This window comes from Salmo salar, chromosome 18 (genome assembly GCF_965601325.2).
Source record: "Salmo salar chromosome 18, fSalSal1, whole genome shotgun sequence".
Taxonomy (NCBI): Eukaryota; Metazoa; Chordata; class Actinopteri; order Salmoniformes; family Salmonidae; genus Salmo; species Salmo salar.
In genome coordinates this window covers 4682566-4708886 of record NC_138308.1, presented here as the reverse complement: position 1 = coordinate 4708886, position 26321 = coordinate 4682566, and the positions used below count along the sequence as shown (strand labels likewise).

At 40.8% G+C, this 26321-nt stretch overlaps 1 protein-coding gene across 3 annotated transcripts in view; it reads left to right on the top strand.

Annotated features, from left to right (window-relative positions):
- The first annotated feature begins 3983 nt into the window (after positions 1-3983).
- Positions 3984-26321, top strand: part of ate1 (arginyltransferase 1) — a 228999-nt gene continuing 206661 nt past the window's right edge. For all 3 annotated transcript variants that reach the window (XM_014154421.3, XM_014154420.3, XM_045700642.2), the window contains exons 1-4: positions 3984-4172; positions 23312-23375; positions 23609-23671; positions 24482-24585. In XM_014154421.3, the coding sequence (XP_014009896.3) occupies positions 4073-4172; positions 23312-23375; positions 23609-23671; positions 24482-24585 (331 nt within the window). In that variant the 5' untranslated portion in view covers positions 3984-4072. The remainder of the gene's footprint in view (positions 4173-23311; positions 23376-23608; positions 23672-24481; positions 24586-26321) is intronic.

The following is a 26321-nucleotide window of genomic DNA, read 5'->3' as shown; positions in this document are numbered from 1 at the left end:
AGGTTGCTTGAGCTGCTGGTGAGAAACGGAGCATTGGTCAACCTAGCTGACCTGTGGAATTTCACCCCTCTCTTTGAGGCTACAGCCAAGGGCAAATAGCCAAGATATCTCCTGATGCTCAATGTCAGTCTTCCTTACTGTGCCTTTCATATTGGCTCTTCCAAAATAATTGCGTTTGATTTACGGAAGGGTACTAGGATGCTTTTTTTATATTCAGTACCACAACATATAGAACGATAACTTTTTACGTAAAATGCTTCTCACACATTTTAATGACTATCTGTCTGTGTGTATCCCCACCAAGAAGAACTGTGATGGTAACATGTCTTTGAACATGGTGAAGGAGGGAGACACGGACATCCAGGACCATGGGGCTGACGACAACGCTCAGGTCAAAGGAGGCCTCAAAGGAGGCTTCATCTCCCTGCACAACGCAGCCTCATACGGGATGAAGATGAAAAAAGTTTACATTAGGCCTTTGAAGACGTTTCACATGCTGTATGGATTGCTATAAGATTTGTACATAGACATAGACAATGCTTACAAAACACATTGTGTGGCCAATGTAACAGCTTGGATGTCATTAGGCTTTAGAAGGCATTGTATGCATCGTTTAATTTACAAAGCCTTACAGAAAACCTTACATCACATCAAATAACATCACCCACAGTGTGATGAAAGAGGCCTGGTGGAAAGTCTACATATGTATTAGCGTGGATGTCATCAGTCTTCTCATTAGGATTTTAAATAATGTTCTCTGTCTCTCTCACTCCTCTCCTCTCTGTCACTCCTCTCAAGTCTCTTCTGTCACTTCTCTCTGTCTCTCCTCTACAGCCCTCCTGATAAAGTCCAATGCCATGTGAACGCCACAGACAAGTGGGCCTTCAACCATCTCCACAAGGCAGCTCAGAAGATAAACATAGTGAATGTATGCATGTGTTATGCTGTATCTCTCTAATTGCACAAGTGTTTGACTTACAATGATGTAGTCTGGTCACAATAATTCCCATCCAATATATTTTGACACACATGGCTAGGGAAACCCCTTATCACCCAGTAACTCTCCCTCGATATTCTCCTCCTTCCTCAGGCTGATGATATCTGTGCCCCGTTGATGGACACTATGCCCCCAGGCACAGAGAAGAAGGATCACCAGCTCAGTTCATCAAACTGTCCAATCTCTGGAGGGGACAACAGACATTGCTCAATCTGCGCTTCATTCGGCCCATGTCCAAGCCAGCCGAACGGACGTTTTAATGCATAAATCCTTTAGCTATTGCATTTTAACATTTTGTGTGTATTTCATACAAGCTTGCAGGTTGTTATGATATTATTGCTAACACCTTGTGGTTGAAGCTTGGGCTGTAGGGGGTTGAGCTTGACCAGTTGAGGCTGGGGCTTGACAAGATACTCATAAAGGGCCTGGAGACTCCTGATGGTTAACAGAGCTCCAATGTACGGTGCCCTCATCTGGCTGGAGGTGAGTGGTGCACCGCCCTTCTCTCTCAGGTAAGACACATAGCCATACGCTTCGGACAGGGAGCCCATCATGGAGCTCTTGTTGGCGGGCGTCAACAACGATTTGTAGCTCTACATTGCACATTTTGGAGACATAGCAGTGTAGCATAATCTATTGTGTGGTGAGAGGTCTTCCTGTAATGCAATGCACACCAAAAAGACCATAAAATGAATATAACATTTAACCCCTGTAAGTCTAAGAGGTTGGATGGGGGGGGGGGGGCTAAGCTGAAATATGGAATTGTTTTAAGATGGTCATACTATGGATCATTTAGCGATTTGATTTTGAATTTTAGGACCCCTTTAGGTATCAAAACTAAATATATATTTGGTTTTAATTATAAAATATTGAATTTGGCCTTTACTACTATATGAATGTGTTATATGAATAACACATTCATAATGGCAAAAAAGACAGTCAAAAAATAAATCATAAGAAACAAGGCTTTTAAGTGTCTGTGCTATATCTGAGAGATTCAAGAAAGCTCAGGAAATATCTATAAATATTTTACACATATTTAACCCGTTTGTTGGGGTAGGCACAAAACTACCTTCATTCTTCCATTCATTTTTTAAACAGGTACCGGTAACCTTCAGATGAGTCCTGTGACACTTGTGGTCGTCAACCATCGTGTTTGTGAGAATCTCCCCTTTCCGCAGTGGGGTCACATTTGTTTGTAGCCCGAATGGTTTGAACGCTACAAACAGATGGTACTGACTTCAGACGAGTCCCCTGACACTTGTGGGGGTCGTGGAGCAAAATGAAGAACACCATCATGTTCCTTTCCATAGAGATTTTAGATCAAACTGTTTGGACGCTACAGGCATTTTCGTGAGAAGCCCAATTTTCGGGATCTGACAAACACCGCTCTAGCTCTGCCACCTTTCACCGCAGATGCGGAAGTGCGACACTGGAGGATGCGGTGGATTGAGACGCATCCAATGCAAAAAACCCCAGATATGTATCTCTCGCTTAAACTGACAGATTTTGATGGGCATTTTTTTGTTATGTAACTTAGATTGACTCACCAGTATGTCAATCGACTCTAGTTTTTTTTAATGTAACAGGCACAAACTATTATGTAAGACCAACAGCTCCTAAAGATTCAGCCTATGGTCATGACCATAACTATATAAGCTATTTGCATTGTACACTTCCCTCACTTATGTAAATAGAAATGTACACTTACCACATGTATTGTAAAGATAAAAGAGAAGTGTAAAGAATATGGTGGAGATTCCTTCTTGGAAAGGTCTACTCAGTTTCATCTTTTCATCCTTCCTCAAGGTCCTTTGTTGGGAATGATTGATTTCAGAGATTGACAGTGTGGAAGAGGGACAGCAGTTTGGAGGAAAGAGTAAGTATTAACATTAACGCAAATAATGTCATAACCTTGATAACTTTATTTTTTATATATTATGAGAAAAACAGCAAGACAGTGTTGCGACAAACAGCTACAGGTAGTCAGGTTGAGAGAATGACAAGAGTGTGCAAAGCTGTCATCAAGGCAAAGGGTGGCTATTTGAAGAATCTCAAATATAAAATATATTTTGATTTGTTTAACACTTTTTTGGTTACTACATGATTCCATATGTGTTATTTCATAGTTTTGATGTCTTCACTATTATTCTACAATGTAGAAAATAGTAAAATAAAGAAAAACCCTTGAATGAGTCGGTGTTCTAAAACTTTTGACTGGTAGTGTATGATGTGGTGGAAGCTAGAGAAATGTACTTGGGTGTACTAGATTTTACTGCAGAAGTGTTACAAGGTGTGTTGAATGATAGTGTCCCGTCTTCCCAGGCTGCAGGTCTGGTTTAGGAGCAGATAGGGTCAGGTAGTGGAATAGTGGTGAGGTTTTAATAGGTGTAGGGTCAGTTGATAGGACAATTTTTCTTCCCTTTTCTCCATCTTTTTCTCTTCCCTTTTGGTGTCACAAAGTGTAATGAATTCACACTCCAGAACAGTGGGCATAAACAAAGGGCTAGCTGAGAGAAATAGATGTATAGGGACAGAATGTGGGGATGTATGCACCTTTCAGTTGATTGAGATCCGACAATACAAATTTATAGAAGAAGTAGTAGTGATGGCCTTATATAGTATTTTTGTGGCTCCGGCTATTTTGGTTCTGTTCACGTAAAAGAGCCGGCCCATTTGGCTCCCAAACGGCTCTTCGTTGAAAATACCCAAAGATCGACCTATAACCCTAAACAATTATGATCTTCAATGTAAAGCCCAAAATGAATGTAAACGTGAAATCGACATTAAAATAAATTTGTACCTGGCAAAATTATTAGATGGCCTGCAAATTGTGTTTTTTTACAAAAAAAAGTGGTCCAGATTGACGCGCTCTTCCCACTATGTATTGTTCACCCTCTTTATATACTTATTTAGCAATTTATCTGCCGAAAAACAGTTTTGCGCTCAATAAACCGCAGTATGCAAATCACGGAGCCAGCTCTTTCACGATTCGGTTCCCAACGTTCACCAAAAAGATCCATTCATAAAGAGCCGTTCGTTCGCGAATAATCTATCACCAGGAAGAAAATTAATATGGCAGCAGGTAGCTCCTGCACGATAGTGGAATATTTCGGGGGAGATGACGGCTACCGTTGTGGTTATTGTAAAAATGAGAAGGGGAACTTCTCTCATGGTAAGATTTGATTTGTAAATTCGCTGGGTCAACTTTATTGTACTGTCCTTCGCTTCCTAAAGGCCTCGTCGTTGACGCTGGCTAACGTTAGCCAGCCATTTTCCAACAGCAGTCAGTTTGTTAGTTAGCAAGCCGTCAAATAATTGTTACTAGCCATACATAGCTAACGTTACCGAGTTAAAATATTTTGCATGTTATTTGACATATTTAATAAACAAGGTGGTAACGTTAGCTAGGTAGTCAAGCACACCAAGCACAACCTTGCTAGCTAGCATGAGCTTGCTAGCTATCGGTAGCACTGTGATGCCTTTGCTGCTTTGACAGCTGACCACACTTCAACATTATAGCCTATTCGTTAGTTAGGCCTAACTAACGATGTGAAGTCAATGTCTGTATCCAAAAAGGAGAACAAAATACATGGGTGGGACTGCGCCAGTCCTTAAACGTTATAAAAATCATCACTGCAGCTAACTAGCTAGCTTGAACAACTTTTCATACAGGTTGCTAACTAGTTAGGCCTAGGTTAGGGAGCCTGTGTTTTTAGTTCATTCTCTATAATCTGAATTTGCCGAACAAGATTGAGGATTTGCTGCTCCTGCCCTTCATGTTCATGTGTACAGTACAGCATGCAGTTACGCCATCACATGGCCTGTCAACGCTGTCAGGAAGGAGAGGCTTAGCTAGGTGCCAAATCAGTGGGTGAGCTCTGAGCTGGAAGTCTTTTTAGGTCAGGGAGGGTTCAACAAAGTTTTTTTTTTCTTATTTTTTTCCCCCACAGACAGGAATGTTGTGTGGGGTCTAATGTAAGTGTATCTGTTTGTCATTAAATCAGCCGTTTTGCACTTGAGCAAGGCAGCTAACACCCAACAATAACGCGCCCTGTACGCAGATGAGTTCGATGTCAATTAAGGTACACTCACACACACACATTTCAGTTAAATGCATTCAGTTGTGCAATTTACTAGTTACCCCCTTTCCCATTAGTGCCGTGGTTGCACACAACACCTTGGGTTACACAGGATTCCGAGTTAGAGATTTTAGAGGTTTCTCTAAGCATAGCAGGCCAAGTCACTAAACAGCGAGCACAAGCTGAGATTGTAATACCAAATGATGTGATTTAACCCCCAAAATGTGGTATCCATTATACTGGGACTAACAGGTTAGGCCTTGTTTGGTGTAGCACAGAAGATTAATGACCAACCGTGTCCAGTTGGAGGGGGTCTGTTGAATTTAGAAAATGCTCCGTTATAAAAAACAAAGTTTGCTTCATGATGTAATCCAACAATGTGTATGATGCCATGTGCTTAACCTGTTATGGCTAGGGGGCAGTATTTTCACGGCTGGATAAAAAATGTACCCGATTTAATCTGGTTACTACTCCTGCCCAGTAACTAGAATATGCATATAATTATTGGCTTTGGATAGAAAACACCCTAAAGTTTCTAAAACTGTTTGAATGGTGTCTGTGAGTATAACAGAACTCAAATGGCAGGTCAAAACCTGAGAGATTCCTTTACAGGAAGTGGCCTGTCTGACCATTTCTTGAACTTCTTTGCCATCTCTATCTTTTACAAAGGATCTCTGCTCTAACGTGACACTTCCTACGTCTTCCATGGGCGCTCAGAGCCCGGGAAAAACCTGAATGTCGTCATCCCAGCCCCAGGCTGAAACACATTATCGCCTTTCTCAAGTGGCCGATCAAGGGACTGCGGGCTTAGGCGCGTGCCCTGGCCGCCCCGTCTTTGTGATTTTTTTCCTCTGTTTGCCGAAAAGGAGATTCCCGGTCGGAATATTATCGCTTTTTTACGAGATAAATTGCATAAAAATTGATTTTAAACAGCGGTTGACATGCTTCGAAGTACGGTAATGGAATATTTAGATTTTTGTCACGAATTGCGCCATGCGCACGACCCTGATTTAGCATTTCGGATAGTGTCTGGGACGCACGAACAAAACGCCGCTATTCGGATATAACGATGGATTATTTTGGACCAAACCAACATTTGTTATTGAAGTAGCATTCCTGGGAGTGCATTCTGACGAAGACAACAAAAGGTAATCAAACTTTTATAATAGTAAATCTGATTTTGGTGAAGGCTAAACTTGCCGGGTGTCTAAATAGCTACCCCGTGATGGCTGGGCTATGTACTTAGAATATTGCAAAATGTGCTTTCACCAAAAAGCTATTTTAAAATCGGACATATCGAGTGCATAGAGGAGTTCTGTATCTATAATTCTTAAAATAATTGTTATGCTTTTTGTGAAGGTTTATTGTGAGTAATTTAGTAAATTCACCGGCAGTGTTCGGTGGGAATGCTAGTCACATGCTAATGTAAAAAGCTGGTTTTTGATATATGAACTTGATTGAACAAAACATGCATGTATTGTATAACATAATGTCCTAGGTGTGTCATCTGATGAAGATCATCAAAGGTTAGTGCTACATTTAGCTGTGGTTTGGGTTTATGTGACATTATATGCTAGCTTGAAAAATGGGTGTCTGATTATTTCTGGCTGGGTACTCTGCTGACATAATCTAATGTTTTGCTTTCGTTGTAAAGCCTTTTTGAAAAAGGACAGTGTGGTTAGATTAACGAGAGTCTTGTCTTTAAAATGGTGTAAAATAGTCATGTTTGAAAAATTGAAGTTTTTGCATTTTTGAGGAATTTGAATTACGCGCCACGGGATTACACTGGCTGTTGAGTAGGTGGGACTTTCACTGTCTGTAAACAATTGTTGGAAAAATGACTTGTCATGCACAAAGTAGATATTCTCACCGACTTGCCCAAACTATAGTTTGTTAACTTCTTGGGGCTATGTGGGACGCTAGCGTGCCACCCGTGGTGCACCCTATCAACAGCAGGTGCATTTCAAGAGCGGCAAATTTGAAACCAAATAAATGTCAAAATTCTAATTTTTCAAACATACAACTATCTTACACCCTTTGAAAGATAAACATCTCCTTAATCTAACCACGTTGTCCGATTTCAAAAAGGTTTTACGGCGAAAGCATAAAGTTAGATGATGTTAGGAGAGTACATTGACAATAGCTGTGTGTAATGTTTTGTCAATTCAAAGACAGGCATCACTAAAACCAGCTAAAATGATGCACTAACCTTTGACAATCTCCATCAGATGACACTCCTAGGACATTATGTTAGACAATACATGCATTTTTAGTTCTATCAAGTTCATATTTATATCCAAAAACAGCGTTTTACTATGGCGTTGATGTTCAGGAAATCGTTTCCCTCCAATAACCGGCAGTCAAGTCAGCACAACAAATTAAATAATTAATATTAGAAAACATTGGTAAAATATTATATTGTCATTTAAAGAATTATAAATTTACATCTCTTGAACGCAATCGACTTGCCAGATTTAAAAATAACCTTACTGGGAAATCACACTTTGCAATAATCTGAGCACTGCGCCCAGAAAAATACGCTTTACGATACAGACTAACGGCCATGTTGGAGAGATCGAAAATACTATGTAAATAATCCATTACCTTTGATTCTCTTCATCAGATGTCACTTCCAGGAATCCCAGGTCCATAACGAATGTAGTTTTGTTCAAAAAAGCTCATCATTTATGTCCAAAAAGCTCCGTGTTGTTAGCACATGATCTAAGCCCGCCGGACTTCACTTAATGAACGAGGGGAAAAAATATATTTACGTTCGTTCAAACATGTCAAACGTTGTATAGCATAAATCATTAGTGCCTTTTTTAACCAGAACATGAATAATATTCAAGGTGGACGAATGCATTCTCTTTTAAAACGTATTGGAACGAGGGTACCCAACATGACCTCGCGCGCCAGAGTCTAATGGGCCATCACCGTTCCAAGGCTCTTGTTCGGTCAGATCTCACAGTAGAAGACTCAAAACACTTTAAAGGCTGGTGACATCTAGTGGAAGCAATAGGAAGTGCCAAAAGATTAATAAGCCCCTGTGTGTTTCAATGGCATAGGCTTAAAGGTAATTCAACACATCAGGTATCCACTTCCTGTCAGAATCTGTCTCAGGGTTTTGCCTGCCAAATGAGTTCTGTTATACTCACAGACACCATTCAAACAGTTTTAGAAACTTTAGGGTGTTTTCTATCCATAAATAATAAGTATATGCATATTCTAGTTACTGGGTAGGATTAGTAACCAGATTAAATCGGGTACGTTTTTTTTATCCAGCCGTGAAAATACTGCCCCCTAGCCCCAACAGGTTAACAAGAAATTTGTGGAGTGATTTGAAAAACGAGTTTTAATGACTCCAACCTAAGTGTATGTAAACTTCCGACTTCAACTGTAAGTCGGAGATTAAACCTCTCCAAACAGTAGGTTTCGTAAATAGTTTTTTTTTTAACTTCAGTAATTTGAAATCTTAGTTTATCGACTTTCTTCTGAACCTCCATTAAGTGTCTAAATTGTAGGTACTTAAAACATCTTTGTTGGCTAAATCAAACTCAGTTTTTATGTTGGAGTGATTTAAGTGTCCTGCGTAAATAAAGGCATAAGGTCAGCAATACTTGAGAGGCCGTTGCGCCAAAGGCACTGCATCTCTGTGTAAGAGGCATAACTAAAGTCCCTGGTTCGTATCCAGGCTATATCACATCCGGCTGTGATTGGGAGTCCCATAGGGCGGCACACAATTGGCCCGGTGTCGTCTGGGTTTGGGAGTCATTGTAAATAAGAATGTGTTTTTATCTGACTTGTCTAGTTAAATAAAGTTTACATAACATTTTTTAAATACCCAGTCCAGAAGTCCAATACTCGTTTTTCGGGGGGAAATTCTGGATTAAGTGCAATCGGTGATCAGAGTGATTATATGGTCTGGAATCTGCAAGTACCTCCTTGCATCTTTCCAAACTAAGAGTGTATTATGTATTACTGTAAAATAGTCAGATAAGCCTGGATCTTTTCAAAGCTATTCTTAAATGGTTAGGAAGCTATTGCTCTTGGAAGCTATTGCTCTTGGATGACATGCTATTGATTTCATCTCAACCCAAATTGAGTGGTGTCTTTTAGGCACCAACTAATCATATGCTTGATCTGAGAAGACCAGTAATATAGTTGCAGATTTGGCAAAGAGCCCTCCTAAACCCTTAGGCTTAATTTTGTAGATTTGGTTCTCAGTTTTCTTATTGCTCCAGATATATTTAGAGATTGGCATTCATTTTCTAAAAAAGAACTGAGATGGCAGGGGATCTTTTGGAAAGGCTAATTTAGCAGAGGAAGGATATTCATCCTGACGACATTAATCCTGCCAAAAAGAGTTTGGTAGGGTAGACCAGTTAACCAAGTCTTGTTTAATCTTTGTGAGCAAAGGCATATACTTTGCAGTGAGCATGTCTTTATGATTTGGAGTAACATACAGTGCATTCGGTAACGCATTCAGGTCCCTTGACTTTTTTCACCTTTTGTTACGTTACAGCCTTATTCTAAAATGGATTTAATTATTTTTTTCAACCAATCTAATGACGACAACCCATAATGACAAAGCGAAGAAACAGGTTTTTAATATTGTTTCAAATGTATTAAAAGTAAAAAAAACTGATCTCTGGAGAGACCTGAAAGTAGCTTTGCAGCAACACTTCCAACCTGATAGAGCTTGAGAGGATCTGCAGAGAAGAATGGGAGAAATTCCCCAAATACAGGTGTGCTAAGCTTGTAGCATCATAAGCAAGAAGACTCGAGGCTGTAATTGCTGCCAAAGGTGCTTCAACAAAGTACTGAGTAAAGGGTCTGAATACTTATGTAAATGTGATATTAAAGTTTTTATTTTTGTATTAATTTGGAAACAAATCTGAACTGTTTATTTTGCTTTGCCATTATGGGGTATGGTGTATAGATTGAGCGGGGGGGGGACAACAACAAACATTTTAATCTAAGTTTGTCACGTAGTAACATTTGGAAAAAGTCAAGGCGTTTGACTACTTTCTTGCGCTGTGTGTGTACAGTACCAGTCAAAGGTTTGGACACACCTACACAATTTCCACGGTTTTTCTTTATTTTTTACATTGTAGAATAATAGTGAAGACAACCAAACTAAGAAATAACACATGGAATCATTTGTAGTAACCCAAAAAGTTTTAAATCTATAGATATGAGATTCTTCAAAGTACCCACCCTTTGCCTTGATGACAGCTTTGTACACTCTTGGCATTCTCTCAACACAGCATTTCTCATGAAGCTGGGTTATCTGTAGGCCAGTTATGTAACCTCAGCCTGGGCCAGGCCAGGGTGTGAGGAGGAAAGAAATCTGCGGCCTGGGGTAATTCCACAGGGAGGTCAGTGTGGAGGAGTTGGGACATGCCTCAGGAACTGGGGTTAGAGGCCAGGCACTAACGCCACCATAACACTAGTTGCTTCGCTCACTGGAAGGACATGACTACAGTAGTAGCCTACATGCTCCAAATGGTAGCTGGTCCTAGACTATGTTGTCGCTTTCTGATAAAATCCTCTAACTCCAATTTTGGCAATTTTCATTTGAAAGCTGTAACTCCCATCATTATACTCTGAACATTTCAAGACTAGGCCAAAGGTATTCAAAAAAGCTTCTGAACTTTCATAATTATATATTCATTAATGTGGAAAATATATGTTTTGCGACGATATGCACCAGTGGTCTCATACTGTTGCTGCACATAGAATGGTTTTAACCAGCCCTGTTCTTCTTGAATAGGCCTAAACAAACAAGTCTATTTCAATCAGCCATGATTGATATGACTGCGACACAATACACAGCCTATGTGCAAAAACACTCACGTCCTCCGCCTCTGCACATCTCTCTCATAGAAAGCCTTTTGTTACTGTCACACCTGAATAGTGTTGGTGATCGTGTGCCTGTTGTGTAGGTGATGCTTTCCTTGACGACAGTAGCGCTATGACTACTCAGGATAATCTAGCCTAGTCTTTCCAGCTATCAGTTGCAGTGTTTCCCTTAGGATCTTTTTCAGCAGCGTTTTAATAATTTATGAAAACGAATATGATGAGGTCACTTGTGGTGGCTCTAAAAATGTTTTGACACCATATAAAATAGAATTTTCCCTTTAACTACAAGCATTAGGCTATAACCTGTAGCCCAAATCAAATGTTATTTGTCACATGCACCGACTACAACAGGTTGTAGACTTTACTGTGAAATGCTTATTTACAAAGCCTTAACCAACAAAGCAGTCAATAAAATATTTACTAAATGAAGTGCAAAAAAAAAAAAAAAACATTAACACAATGAGGCTATGTACAGATTAGTCGAGGTAATTTATACATGTTGGTAGGGTTAAAGTGACTATGCGTAGAGGCAGTGTAAAAACAAATGGGGGGGGTCAATGCAAATAGTCCGGGTGGTCATTTGATTAATTGTTCAGCAGTCTTATGGCTTGGGGGTAGAAGCTGTTATGGAGCCTTTTGGACCTAGACTTAGCTCTCTGGTACAGCTACAACCACTAGGGTAGCTGGAGTTTGACGATTTTTAGGGCCTTCGTCTGACACCGCCTAGTGTATAGGTCCTGGATGGCAAGAAGCTTGGCCCCAGTGATGTACTGGGCCGTACGCACTAACCTCTATTAGAGGTCGACCGATTAATCGGAATGGCCGATTTTATTTTTTTTTAATTTTCTTTATTTATTTATTTTTATTTTTATTTTTTTAGTTAGGGCCGATTTCAAGTTTTCATAACAATCGGTATTTTTGGGCACCGATATTTATTTATTTTTTATTTTATTTAAATTATTAGTAAAAAAAAAATTTTTTTTTTTTTTTTTAAATATCTTTTTTTTTTTAACTAGGCAAGTCAGTTAAGAACACATTCTTATTTTCAATGACGGCCTAGGAACGGTGGGTTAACTGCCTTGTTCAGGGGCAGAACGACAGATTTTTACCTTGTCAGCTTGGGGATGCAACCTTATGGTTAACTAGTCAAACGCTCTAACCACCTGCTTTACTTTGCACTCCACGAGGAGCCTGCCTGTTATGCGAATGCAGTAAGAAGCCAAGGTAAGTTGCTAGCTAGCATTAAACTTATCTTATAAAAAACAATCAATCAATCATAATGACTAGTTAACTACACATGGTTGATGATATTACTAGTTTATCTAGCCAGTCCTGCGTTGCATATAATCGATGTGGTGCGCATTTGCGAAAAAGGACTATCTTTGCTCCGACGTGTACCTAACCATAAACATCAATGCCTTTCTTAAAATCAATACACAAGTATATACACTGCTCAAAAAAATGAAGGGAACACTTAAACAACACAATGTAACTCCAAGTCAATCACACATCTGTGAAATCAAACTGTCCAGTTAGGAAGCAACACTGATTGACAATACATTTCACATGCTGTTGTGCAAATGGAATAGACAACAGGTGGAAATTATAGGCAATTAGCAAGACACCCCCAATAAAGGAGTGGTTCTGCAGGTTGGGACCACAGACCACTTCTCAGTTCCTATGCTTCCTGGCTGATGTTTTGGTCACTTTTGCATGCTGGTGGTGCTTTCACTCTAGTGGTAGCATGAGACGGAGTCTACAACCCACACAAGTGGCTCAGGTAGTGCAGCTCATCCAGGATGGCACATCAATGTGAGCTGTGCAAGGAGGAGCAGGAGAAGCACTGCCAGAGCCCTGCAAAATGACCTCCAGCAGGCCACAAATGTGCATGTGTCTGCTCAAACGGTCTGAAACAGACTCTATGAGGGCCCGACGTCCACAGGTGGGGGATTGTGCTTACAGCCCAACACCGTGCAGGACGTTTGGCATTTGCCAGAGATCACCAAGATTGGCAAATTCGCCACTGGCGCCCTGTGCTCTTCACAGATGAAAGCAGGTTCACACTGAGCATGTGTCAGACGTGACAGAGTCTGGCGACGCCTTGGAGAACGTTCTGCTGCCTGCAACATCCTCCAGCATGACCGGTTTGGCGGTGGGTCAGTCATGGTGTGGGGTGGCATTTCTTTGGGGGGCCGCACAGCCCTCCATGTGCTCGCCAGAGGTAGCCTGACTGCCATTAGGTACCGAGATGAGATCCTCAGACCCCTTGTGAGACCATATGCTGGTGCGGTTGGCCCTGGGTTCCTCCTAATGCAAGACAATGCTAGACCTCATGTGGCTGGAGTGTGTCAGCAGTTCCTGCAAGAGGAAGGCATTGATGCTATGGACTGGCCCGCCCGTTCCCCAGACCTGAATCCAATTGAGCACATCTGGGACATCATGTCTCGCTCCATCCACCAACGCCACGTTGCACCACAGACTGTCCAGGAGTTGGCGGATGCTTTAGTCCAGGTCTGGGAGGAGATCCCTCAGGAGACCATCCGCCACCTCATCAGGAGCATGCCCAGGCATTGTAGGGAGGTCATACAGGCACATGGAGGCCACACACACTACTGAGCCGCATTTTGACTTGTTTTAACCTCTCTAGGGTAGGTGGCACCAAATCGTCCCACCTACGTAACAGCCAGTGTAATCCCGTGGCGCGTTATTCAAAAACGTAAAATGAAAAAACTTCAATTTTTCAAACATATGACTATTTTACACCATTTTAAAGACAAGACTCTCGTTAATCTAACCACACTGTCCGATTTCAAAAAGGCTTTACAACGAAAGCAAAACATTAGATTATGTCAGCAGAGTACCCAGCCAGAAATAATCAGACACCCATTTTTTTCAAGCTAGCATATAATGTCACATAAACCCAAACCACAGCTAAATGCAGCACTAACCTTTGATCTTCATCAGATGACAACCCTAGGACATTATGTTATACAATGCATGTTTTGTTCAATCAAATTCATATTTATATCAAAAACCAGCTTTTTACATTAGCATGTGACTAGCATTCCCACCGAACACTGCCGGTGAATTTACTAAATTACTCACGATAGACGTTCACAAAAAGCATAACAATTATTTTAAGAATTATAGATACAGAACTCCTCTATGCACTCGATATGTCCGATTTTAAAATAGCTTTTCGGTGAAAGCACATTTTGCAATCTTCTCAGTAGATAGCCCGGCATCACAGGGCTAGCTATTTAGACACCCAGCAAGTTTAGCACTCATCAAAGTCAGATTTACTATAAGAAAAATGTTATTACCTTTGCTGTCTTCGTCAGAATCCACTCCCAGGACTTCTACTTCAATAACAAATGTTGGTGTGGTTCAAAATAATCCATAGTTATATCCAAACAGCGGCGTTTTGTTCATGCGTTCAAGACACTATCCGAAAGGGTAAATAAGGGTGACGAGCATGGCGCAATTCGTGACAATTTTTTTTTCTAAATATTCCATTACCGTACTTCGAAGCATGTCAACCGCTGTTTAAAATCAATTTTTATGCCATTTTCCTCATAAAGCGATAATATTCCGATCGGGAATCTGCGTTTAGGTAAACAGACGAAAGAAAATAAAGCATTCGGTCGACTCGGGCACGCGCCTAAGCCCACAGTACTTTGATCGGCCACTTGCCAAAAGCGATAATGTGTTTCAGCCAGAGGCTGCCTCGATATCGTTCAGCTTTTTCCCGGGCTCTGAGAGCCTATGGGAGCCGTAGGAAGTGTCACGTTATTGCAAAGATCCTCAGTCTTCAATAAAAAGAGCCAAGATGAACAAGAACTTGTCAGACAAGGCACTTCCTGCATGGAATCTTCTCAGGTTTTGACCTGCCATATGAGTTCTGTTATACTCACAGACACCATTCAAACAGTTTTAGAAACTTTAGGGTGTTTTCTATCCAAAGCCAATAATTATATGAATATTCTAGTTACTGGGCAGGAGTAGTAACCAGATTAAATCGGGTACTTTTTTTTTTTTTTTTTTATCCGGCCGTGTCAATACTGCCCCCTAGCCCTAACAGGTTAAGGACATTACATCAAAGTTTAGTGTGGTTTCAGCCTGTAGTGTGGTTTTCCACTTTAATTTTGAGTGTGACTCCAAATCCAGACCTCCATGAGTTGATAAATCGGATTTCCATTGATTATTTTTGTGTGATTTTGTTGTCAGCACATTCAACTATGTAAAGAAAAAAGTATTTAATAAGATTTTTTCATTCATTCAGATGTAGGATGTGTTGTTTAAGTGTTCCCTTTATTTTTTTGAGCAGTATATTTTTAAACCTGCATATTTAGTTAATATTGCATTTACATTTATGTCATTTAGCAGACGCTCTTATCCAGAGCAACTTACAAATTGGTGCATTCACCTTATGATATCCAGTGGAACAACCGCTTTACAATAGTACATCTATATCTTTTTTGGGGGGGGAGGGTTAGAAGGATTACTTAATCCTATCCCAGGTATTCCTTAAAGAGGTGAGGTTTCAGGTGTCTCCGGAAGTTGGTGATTGACTCCGCTGTCCTGGTGTCGTGAGGGAGCTTGTTCCACCATTGGGGTGCCAGAGCAGCCAACAGTTTTGACTGGGCTGAGCGGGAACTGTGCTTCCACAGAGGTAGGGAGGCGAGCAGGCCAGAGGTGGATGAACGCAGTGCCCTTCTTTGGGTGTAGGGACTGATCAGAGACTGAAGGTACGGAGTTGCCGTTCCCCTCACAGCTCCGTAGGCAAGCACCATGGTCTTGTAGCAGATGCGAGCTTCAACTGGAAGCCAGTGGAGTGTGCGGAGGAGCGGGGTGACGTGAGAACTTGGGAAGGTTGCACACCAGACGGGCTGCGGCGTTCTGGATGAGTTGTAGGGTTGTAATGGCACAGGCAGGGATCCCCGCCAACAGCGAGTTGCAGTAATCCAGACGGGAGATGACAAGTGCCTGGATTAGGACCTGCGCTGCTTCCTGTGTGAGGCAGGGTCGTACTCTGCGAATGTTGTAGAGCATGAACCTACAGGATCGGGTCACCGCCTTCATGTTAGCGGAGAACGACAGGGTGTTGTCCTGGGTCACGCCAAGGCTCTTAGCACTCTGGGAGGAGGACAGAATGGAGTTTTCTTTTTTCCCCCCTCACCATCCATAAATCCTCGGCTGATTAATCCCTAATCGGCTTTTTTGGTAACATGAATTTCTTTTAACTAGGGAAAATGTGTCACTTCCCCTGCAAACAGTCAGGGTATATGCAGCAGTTTGGGCCGCCTGGCTCGTTGCGAACTGTGAAGACTATTTCTTCCTAACAAAGACCGCTGACTTCGCCAAACGGGAATGATTTAACAAAGGCGCATTTGCGAAAAAAACACAATCGTTGCACGACTGTACCTAACCATAAACATCAATGCCTTTCTTAAAATCAATACACAGAAGTATATATTTTTAAACCTGCATATTTAGCTAAAAGAAATCCAGGTTAGCAGGTAATGTTAACCAGGTGAAATTGTGTCAGTTCTCTTGCGTTCCTTGCACGCAGAATCAGGGTATATGCAACAGTTTGGGCCGCCTGGCTCGTTGCGAACTAATTTGCCAGAATTTTACGTATGTATTACATAACATTGGAGGTTGTGCAATGTAACAGGAACATTTAGACTTATGGATGCCACCCGTTAGGTAAAACCGTTCCGTATTTTACCTAACGGTAAAAAAAAAATAAACGTGATAGTTTCCGGATTTGACCATATTAATAACCTAAGGCTCGTATTTCTGTGTGTTATGTTATAATTAAGTCTATGATTTGATAGAGAACTCTGACTGAGCGATGGTAGGCAGCAGCAGGCTCGTAAGCATTCATTCAAAATAGCACTTTAGTGCGTTTTGCCAGCAGCCCTTCGCTGTGCTTCAAGCATTGCGCTGTTTATGACTTCAAGCCTATCAACTCCCAAGATGAGGCTGGTGTAACCGATGTGAAATGGCTAGCTAGTTAGCGGGGTGTGCGCTAATAGCGTTTCAAACGTCACTCGCTCTAAGACTTGGGAGTGGTTGTTTCCCTTCCTCTACATGGGTAACACTGCTTCGAGGGTGGCTGTTGTCGATGTGTTCCTGGTTCGAGCCCAGGTAGGAGCGAGGAGAGGGACGGAAGCTATACTGTTACACTGGCAATAATAAAGTGCCTATAAGAACATCCAATAGTCAAAGGTATATGTGATAAAAATCGTATAGAGAAATAGTCCTATAATAACTACAACCTAAAACTTCTTACCTGGGAATATTGAAGACTCATGTTAAAAGGAACCACCAGCTTTCATATGTTCCCATGTTCTGAGCAAGGCACTTAAACGTTAGCTTTTTTACATGGCACATATTGCACTTTTACTTTCTTCTCCAACACTTTGTTTTTGCATTATTTAAACCAAATTGAACATGTTTCATTATTTATTTGAGACTAAATTGATTTTATTGATGTATTATATTAAGTTAAAATAAGTGTTCACTCAGTATTGTTGTAATTGTCATTATTACAAATAAAGAAAGAAAATCGTCTCATTTAATCGGTATCGGCGGCTTTGGTCCTCCAATAATCGGTATCGGCGTTGAAAAATCATAATCGGTCGACCTCTACCCTCTATAGCGCCTTACCGTCGGATGCCGAGCAGTTGGCATACCGGGTGGTGATGCAACCAATCAGGATGCTCTCGATGGTGAAACTGTAGAACCCATGCCAAGTCTTTTCAGTCTTCTTAGGGGAAAGGGTGGTGTCGTGCCCTCTTCACGACTGTCTTGGTGTGTTTCGACCAAGACCCTTCTCCCCAGTTTTGCGCAGGCGGCCAGCTCTAGGAAGAGCCTTGGTGGTGTCATGACGTTGGCCTGTTTAGGTACAGGAAGGACAGTTGACCCCCTCCCCTTTGTACCATTCCCCAACCTACCTTCCCCCCAACCCAGTCCCTGTGTGAAAGGGTTGTAAAAACCCTAAGAGGAGAATCTCCTACCACATGTTTCATAGAGAGACAAAGGAAATTCTTCCAACTCATAGAATTGGAGAACCGAGCGACATGTGTGTTCTGGAGAAGGTATGGAAGATTGGTCAAGAATCCAGCTACGAAATGGTCCGCTTGGTACAATTTTGTGATACTCAGAAGAGACAATATAGCCATATTACCATAAAACTGTTTATATAATAGCCTCAGCTTGAGACTTGCATCATAATGGTTGTATAGAATGTATTAATAAGGATAAAGCTTTTGTAATACATTGAGATGCTATGTACTGATGTAATGTGATAGATTTAGTTACAGAAATACAATTCTAACTCAGTCATAGGCACGCCGCCAGGGACACATACAGGACCAGGCGTCATTTTACAAGCCTGTTCAAGGGTCACAATAAAACCCACCCTGACTTACATTTCTTTAGACCAGGCCTCCACTCCATGGCCAATAGGTTTTACCATCCAATTCCTCTACTGAAAGTGAACTACACCACGTGGTTATCTTTTAGACTATCGAGACCGACAGAATAAGAACAAGTCTTTGATATAATTTACTTAGCTGCAGACTAATAATTAATATCATCGAACGCGAAGACCAACGAAACATCCATTCTATGACGACATTAATGAATGTCGCTCTGAAAGATCCATTCTAACAGAGAGAGAGAGAGAGAGAGAGAGAGAGAGAGAGAAGCGGACAAAACTACCCAAGAATCAGAATGACACACTGAGCGTAAATATATATTGATTGCAATTGTTCCCGAATGCGTGAGCCTTCAATTGTTAATATTAATGAACTCTGTAGGTGTGCATTCTCAGCTGACCGTTTATGACCCATTGTCTAACAGACCAGCCATGCCTGTTAGCCATTAGGGCACATTACTATACCAATCCTTTGTGACGATAATTACTGTTTGTATGTTTTCTGTTAATTACTTAGTGTAGTAAATAAATGATTTTAAGACAATTGATGTATGGATGATTTTAGTAAAGACTGGGTTCGTGCAGATACAACAATTTACAACGTTTGGAATGAGACTGAACACGAGGTAAAATACACCATTTAAACCAGAAGATAATCGGCCTATATTATAATAAAGGAAAGTTATATTAGGAAAATTATAACTTTGTAATCTGAATATTTTCCTTGGTGCCCCGATCTCCTAGTTAATTACAATTAAACGATTAATCAGTTTAATCGCGTGATAATAATTACAGGGAGTTAATTGATAAACATGTCTTCAGTTTAATGGTACCCCAAAGACACGACAGTGGTTTCTAACTTAGTCCATTTAAAAATCATGAAGGCCACTGTGTTCTGGTACCCTTCCCCAGATCTGAGCTCTACGTGCAAGTCCTTTGACCTCATGGATTGGTTGTTGCTCTGACATGCACTGTCAACTGTGGGACCTTTTTTATATGACTAGAGGTAGACTGATTTATGATTTTTCAACACCGACACCGATTTTATTGGAGGACCAAAAAAAGCCGATTAGCGATTAATCATGGGGGGGGGGGGGGGGGGGGGGAGTGTTTGATCCCCTGCTGATTTTGTACGTTTGCCCACTGACAAAAATCACCACTCTATAATTTTAATGGTAGGTTTATTTCAACAGTGAGAGACAGAATAACAACAAAAAAATTCAGAAAAACACATGTCAAAAATGTTATGAATTGATTTGCAATTCATGAGGGAAATACGTTTTTGACCCCCATCTCAATCAAAGATTTTTGGCTCCCAGGTGTCTTTCATACAGGTAACGAGCTGAGATTAGGAGCACACTCTTAAAGGGAGTGCTCCTAACCGCAGTTTGTTACCTGTAAAAAAAGACACCTGTCCACAGAAGCAATCAATCAATCAGATTCCAAACTCTCCACCATGGCCAAGACCAAAGAGCTCTCCAAGGTTGTCAGGGACAAGATTGTAGACCTACACAAGGCTGGAATGGGCTACAAGACCATCGCCAAGCAGCTTGGTGAGAAGGTGACAACATTTGGTGCGATTTATTCGCTAATGGAAGAAACACAAAAGAACTGTCAATATCCCTCGGCCTGGGGCTCCATGCAAATTCTCACCTCGTGGAGTTGCAATGATTATGAGAACGGTGAGGAATCAGGCCAGAACTACACGGGAGGATCTTGTTAATGATCTCAAGGCAGCTGGGACCATAGTCACCAAGAAAACAATTGGTAACGCACTACACCGTGAAGGACCTGAAATCCTGCAGCGCCCGCAAGGTCCCCTGATCAAGAAAGCACATATACATGCCCGTCTGAAGTTTGCCCACGAACATCTGAATGATTCAGAGGACAACTGGGTGAAAGTGTTGTGGTCAGATGAGACCAAAATGGAGCTCTTTGGCATCAACTCAACTCGCCGTGTTTGGAGGAGGAGGAATGCTGTCTATGACCCCAAGGACATCATCCCCACCATCAAACATGGAGGTGGAAACATTATGCTTTGGGGGTGTTTTTCTGCTAAGGGGACAGGACAACTTCACCGCATCAAAGGGATGATGGATGGGGCCATGTACCGTCAAATCTTGGGTGAGAACCTCCTTCCTTTAGCCAGGGCATTGAAAATGAGTCGTGTATGGGTATTCCAGCATGACAATGACCCAAAACACACGGCCAAGGCAACAAAGGAGTGGCTCAAGAAGAAGCACATTAAGGTCCTGGAGTGGCCTAGCCAGTCTCCAGACCATAATCCCATAGAAAATCTGTGGAGGGAGCTGAAGGTTCGAGTTGCCAAATGTCAGCCTCGAAACCTTAATGACTTGGAGAAGATCTGCAAAGAGGAGTGGGACAAAATCCCTCCTGAGATGTGTGCAAACCTGGTGGCCAACTACAAGAAATGTCTGACCTCTGATTGCCAACAAGGGTTTTGCCACCAAGTACTAAGTGATGTTTTGCAGAGGGGTCAAATACTTATTTCCCTCATTAAAATGCAAATCGTTTTATAACATTTTTGACATGCGTTTTTCTGGATTTTTTTGTTATTCTGTCTCACTGTTCAAATAAACCTACCATTAAAATTTTAGTGGTGATTTGTCAGTGGGCAAACGTACAAAATCAGCAGGGGATCAAATACTTCTTTCCCTCACTGTATGTATGATAATTGCAACAATGCTCAATGAACTCTTTTTTTTAAAAATGTTAACTTAATATAATACATAAAGTATATTTAGTCTTAAATAAATAATGAAACATGCTCAATTTGGTTTAAATAATGCAAAAACAGTGTTGGAGAAGAAATTAAAAGTGCAATATGTGCCATGTAAAAAAGATAACGTTTAAGTTCCTTGCTCAGAACATATGAAAGCTGGTGGTTCAATATTCCCAGTTAAGAAGTTTTAGGTTGTAGTTTATAATTGGAATTAGGAAACATCGACTTTCTCTCTACCATTTGTATTTCATATACCTTTGACTATTGGATGTTCTAATTGGCACTTTAGGCTGGCAATACTAATCTCAGGAGTTAATAGGCTTGAAGTCATAAACAGCGCTGTGGTTCAAGCCTTGCTAAGAGCTGCTGGCAAACGCAGTAAAGTTTGAATGAATGCTTACGAGCCTGCTGCTGCCTACCACCGTTCTATCAAATCATAGACTTTATAATATAATAAACACATGCGCTCCTTTGGTTGTTAATATGGTCAAATACGGAAACTATAGTTGAAATACGGAACCGTTCTGTTTTTTATCGAACGGGTGGCAACCCTAAGTCTAAATATTGCTGTTACATTGCACAACCTTCAATGTTGTGTCATAATTATGTAAAATTCTGGCAAATTAGTTTGCAACGAGCCAGGCGGCCCAAACTGTTGCATATACCCTGATTCTGCGTTAGAAGTGACACAATTTCCCTAGTTAATATTGCCTGCGATCAGGAATTTCTTAACTAAATATATGCAGATTTAAAGAAAATATACTTCTGTGTATTGATTTTAAGAAAGGCATTGATGTTCATGGTTAGGTACATTTGTGCAATGATTGTGCTTTTTTCGCGAATGAGCTTTTGTTAAATCATCCCCCGTTTGGCGAATTAGGCTGTGATTCGATGATTAATTAACAGGCACCACATAGATTATATGCAACGCAGGACAAGCTAGGTAATGATACATGGTTGATATTACTAGGTTAACCAGTGTTTATGTGATTTTGTTTTCTTTTATAAAATATTTTTAATGCTAGCTAGCAATTTACCTTGGCTCCTTGCTGCACTCGCATAACTGGTGGTCAGCCTGCCACGCAGTTTCCTCGTGTAATGTAATACTCACAAGACATGTCACCCATTGAGCACGTTTGGGATGCTCTGGATCGAGGTGTACGACTGCGTGTTCGGGTTCCCGCTAATATCCAGCAACTTCGCACAGCCATTGAGGACTGGGGCAACATTCCACTGGCCACAATGAACAGCCTGATCAACTCTATGCGAAGGAGATGTCACGCTGCATGAGGCAAATGGTAGTCATAACAGATTCCTGACTGGTCTTCTCACGCCACTACCTTTTTTTTAAGGTTTCTGTGACAAACTGATTTGTATCTGTATTCCCAGTCATGTGAAACCCATAGATTTAGGGTGTAATGAATTTGTTTAAATTTACTGATTTCTTTATGAACTGTATGTCCGTGAAGGATTTTATTTATTAAAAAAAATATATATATTTGTTCAGTAGACGTAGGAAAAGAATGACTGATAAATGAATTAATTGAAATGTACCACTAATGTATATTTTCTTCATTGGTTTCTATTACAATTAAGTTTTTCCTACGTTTCTTGTTTGACTTACTTTGGATTTGTCTGCTCTTTCCCTGTCCATATGGGAGGGTGGGGTTTTGGGTGAGAGGGTAGATGGGGAAATTGGGTGAGCGGTGGCATTAAGTGGGTGGGTGGGCAAGGAAACAATTCCTTTAGGATGAATTACTGTTCATTTGTGCAGGAATAATTGTGAAAGCGTAATAAGCATTATTCCGTGACCGTAAATCCACTTCACCAACTGTAGTTCAATAACCAAATATGTTTTTTCAAACTCAAGGTGTCATAGCTCAGACCACATTCTTTCTGCAGAATTCTTTGAATCTTAATTCGGAGCAGATCTTTTTGGGAGAAGTTTTTTTTTTTAACCCTAATTCTGTTACCAAACTTTGCATCTGCACAGTTCTTCCAGTAAAAGTGTTTTTATGGCATTTGTGTGAATTGTTCAAAGTATGGTTAAACTTTTGAAATCAATGGTTTTTGTTTGGAAGACATTTTATCATTTTAAAGTGAAAAGTCAAGTCAAAGCGTAAATCCGTTATTGTGGATTTACCCCATTTCATGTCCACTCCTGCCTGTGTTTTATGCAGGGATGTGGTCCCACGCCATGACAGTGCAAGACTACCAGGATCTCATAGACAGAGGATGGAGACGGTAAGTCACTCTGAGCTTTATAATCCCACACACACTGTTGTCCTCCAGGCCAGTAGTCTCTCTACACGTTGTGACACAGCAGCATAGCCCTCCATGTTTAACATATTTATGGGTGTACAACATCGTCACATTGCTTATCTGTAGTTGTGTAAAAACGTTCCTTATCTGTAGTAGTCTAAATTGCCCACTGCATGTGCTCATTTGTTATACTTCCTTGTCTGTTACCTCTACAGAAGCGGGAAGTATGTTTACAAGCCCATCATGAACAAGACCTGCTGTCCACAGTACACCATCAGGTAAAGATAGCCTATTATCAAAAAGACTCATCAACCTAGCTAAAACTTGGGTCGTATTCATTAGTGCTGATGGGTTCTGACGCGTAAACTTGAAATATCCTTATTCATGTTACCGAGGGAGAGGGGGGAATGCAGAACATGTTATTGTAAGACATCCGGTATCCTATGGAAAGGATAAGTGCCACAGTCAGGTTTCAGTTGTTGGGTTGTGATTTGAAATACTTGCTACACCAGAAGTGAATGGTTATCTGTAGGAGGAATGTATATGGTGAGCCAGGGGCTTGAAATGTTACTAAGTAAGGGAAAGGCAGTCACATGGTTGCGGTTACTGATAAGGGTCGATAGCTGTGGATTAGTGAAGAATGGGTGCTGAGGTCCGGTCACATTAAGGGAGAAGGAACAGTTTACTCGCATCACTTAACTTCCTGCCTAGCAATAAAGATGTCATGTTTTAGAGAAACGGAGGAGATGCCGCCTAAAGTCGGGTGTAAATGCTTGTGCTGGGGGGAACATGTCTTTGTCTGTTCAGCTGTCTGGCCCATTGGGTGAATAAACTTTGAACTTTTCCTCGTTGTCCATTTTTTGTTTTTACTCTATTTAGAACCTAACAGTGCACACCGTAGCAAAATGCACAAATGTTTTCCAATGAAATGCGAAAGCAAGCGTTTCTTATTTGACACGTTTGGGTAGTCTTACCCTATTTCAATCTGTTTTCTGTTTGATGCCTAATGAACATGACCCAGATAACCCTTTACTCAGTTATAAGCCCTATACTAATGGTTCACTAACACACTAATACATGGTTTGTAGGTGTCATGCCTTGAACTTTCAGCCATCTAAAACCCACAAGAAGATCCTGAAGAAGATGAGCAAGTTTCTGTCTAAAGGGGAGATGCCAACGGAACAGGGCGACGGTGAGAGGAAATTAGCTTTGCATAAGTATTTTACAAAAGCAGTCTTTAGTAAACGACACATCTATTACATGTGGTAGGCTGCTCTGTTCTAGGGATGGGCATGAGTACTCAAACCAAGTACTCCTCAGTGGAGATCGTGGGTAGGGGTCAATGTGTGCAAAGTTAAACGTTTAGATCCTCCCATTGACGTCAGTATTCATTCACTTGCGAGTAATACTTTTTTTTTTTCAAGGGTAATTTACGTGTTTTGTCTACATTTTTGTAAGAAAAGTGGAGATAATGACTTTAGAAGATATGAGAATATGTGAAAAGTCGACTTGTCTTAATGGGTACCGAATGTACCCTTTTTTAAGCCCTTGAGTCTTCCAAATAAGCCCACCTCTTAAATAATACATTTGAATTAATTTCCAAATGTTCAAAACTGAAATTGAATTTTATATAAAATCTCCCTTAAAGTTAAAATAAACTGATCATTACTATTCATCATGAAAGTAGCGCTCATAATAGGGGGGGGGTGTCCAACCCTATCCACAGAGTGCAATGTGGACTTAGGCTTTTGTTCTTGCCAACCAGTACACACCTGATTCAATTAACAACTTATCATGGACTTCATTCAAGACATGATTAGTTGAATCAGGTGTGTTATTGCTTGGTTAGAACGAAAACCTCCACCCACTTCAGCCCTCTGTGTATAAGATGCCATGCACAAAGACCATAACACACAACTTTCAATGAAAAGCTGAATCACATTTGCTGTACTGCTATTCTTGTTAATTAGTTTAACTTGTCTTCCTAAAGCGTTTCTGAAGACTGTTTCAAATCTCCCCCTCTACTGTTGTATTAAAAAAGTACAGGTGGTGGACAAAAAAAACGGAATCGCCTGGATGAAAGGACAACAAGTGTTGGGTGATATATCGAATTAATTCAAATGTATGTTTTTGCGCAATATTCCCCAATGTCTGTATCGCAAGAATTGAGGTTTTTTGGAGGTTTTGTCTGTTTTATTCTCGTATTTTTTGTCTCGTCTCTTTCTCTTCTTCTGTGCACCTCCCCATTTACACCAGAGATCTGTATATAATGAAAAGATGCATGTCTTCGCCCTAACGGTGGGAGTCGTTGTCCCAAAGGCAGGCGACAAGCTTAGGTCCAAAATAAGCCTGTCTAAACGTATTGACCTTATTCTGGATATTTTTGCTTTTGCCTCTTCCTCTATTGTTTACGCTCACCAAGTCCCTCCCCCTGCCTCTCACATCAACAATGTTCATCACATCTTCCTCTGACAAGTAATTTCAACTCGCTATTTGAGGTTTGGTCCAACGGATTCGGTCATATGGACACAAACACATTGAGACATTATTTTACTGTAATAGAGGAGAAGTTCACTTTTATAAAGATACCCTTTTTTTATTCCTCACTGCACTCAGAGAAGACACTACTCAAACGAGACTATCAATGAACATAGATTTTGGAAAATGAATTGTCGCGCGCTGCATTGGGGTACCAAGTACCACTAGCAGCATTTTAGCTAAAGACTGTTATGCTAGCTGTCTAATCTGTGTTTTATAAATGTGCAATAAGCATAAAACACAATTATATGGAATTGGCAATTAGTTCTAATTCTGAGAAATAAAGTTGGCCACTTGATGTCAACATCTGCACAAAGTGGACAGGCTAACATGCTTTTCAAACAGTTGGCGACAGACAGAAGGGTGTGTTCATAACAATTCAACTGTTCA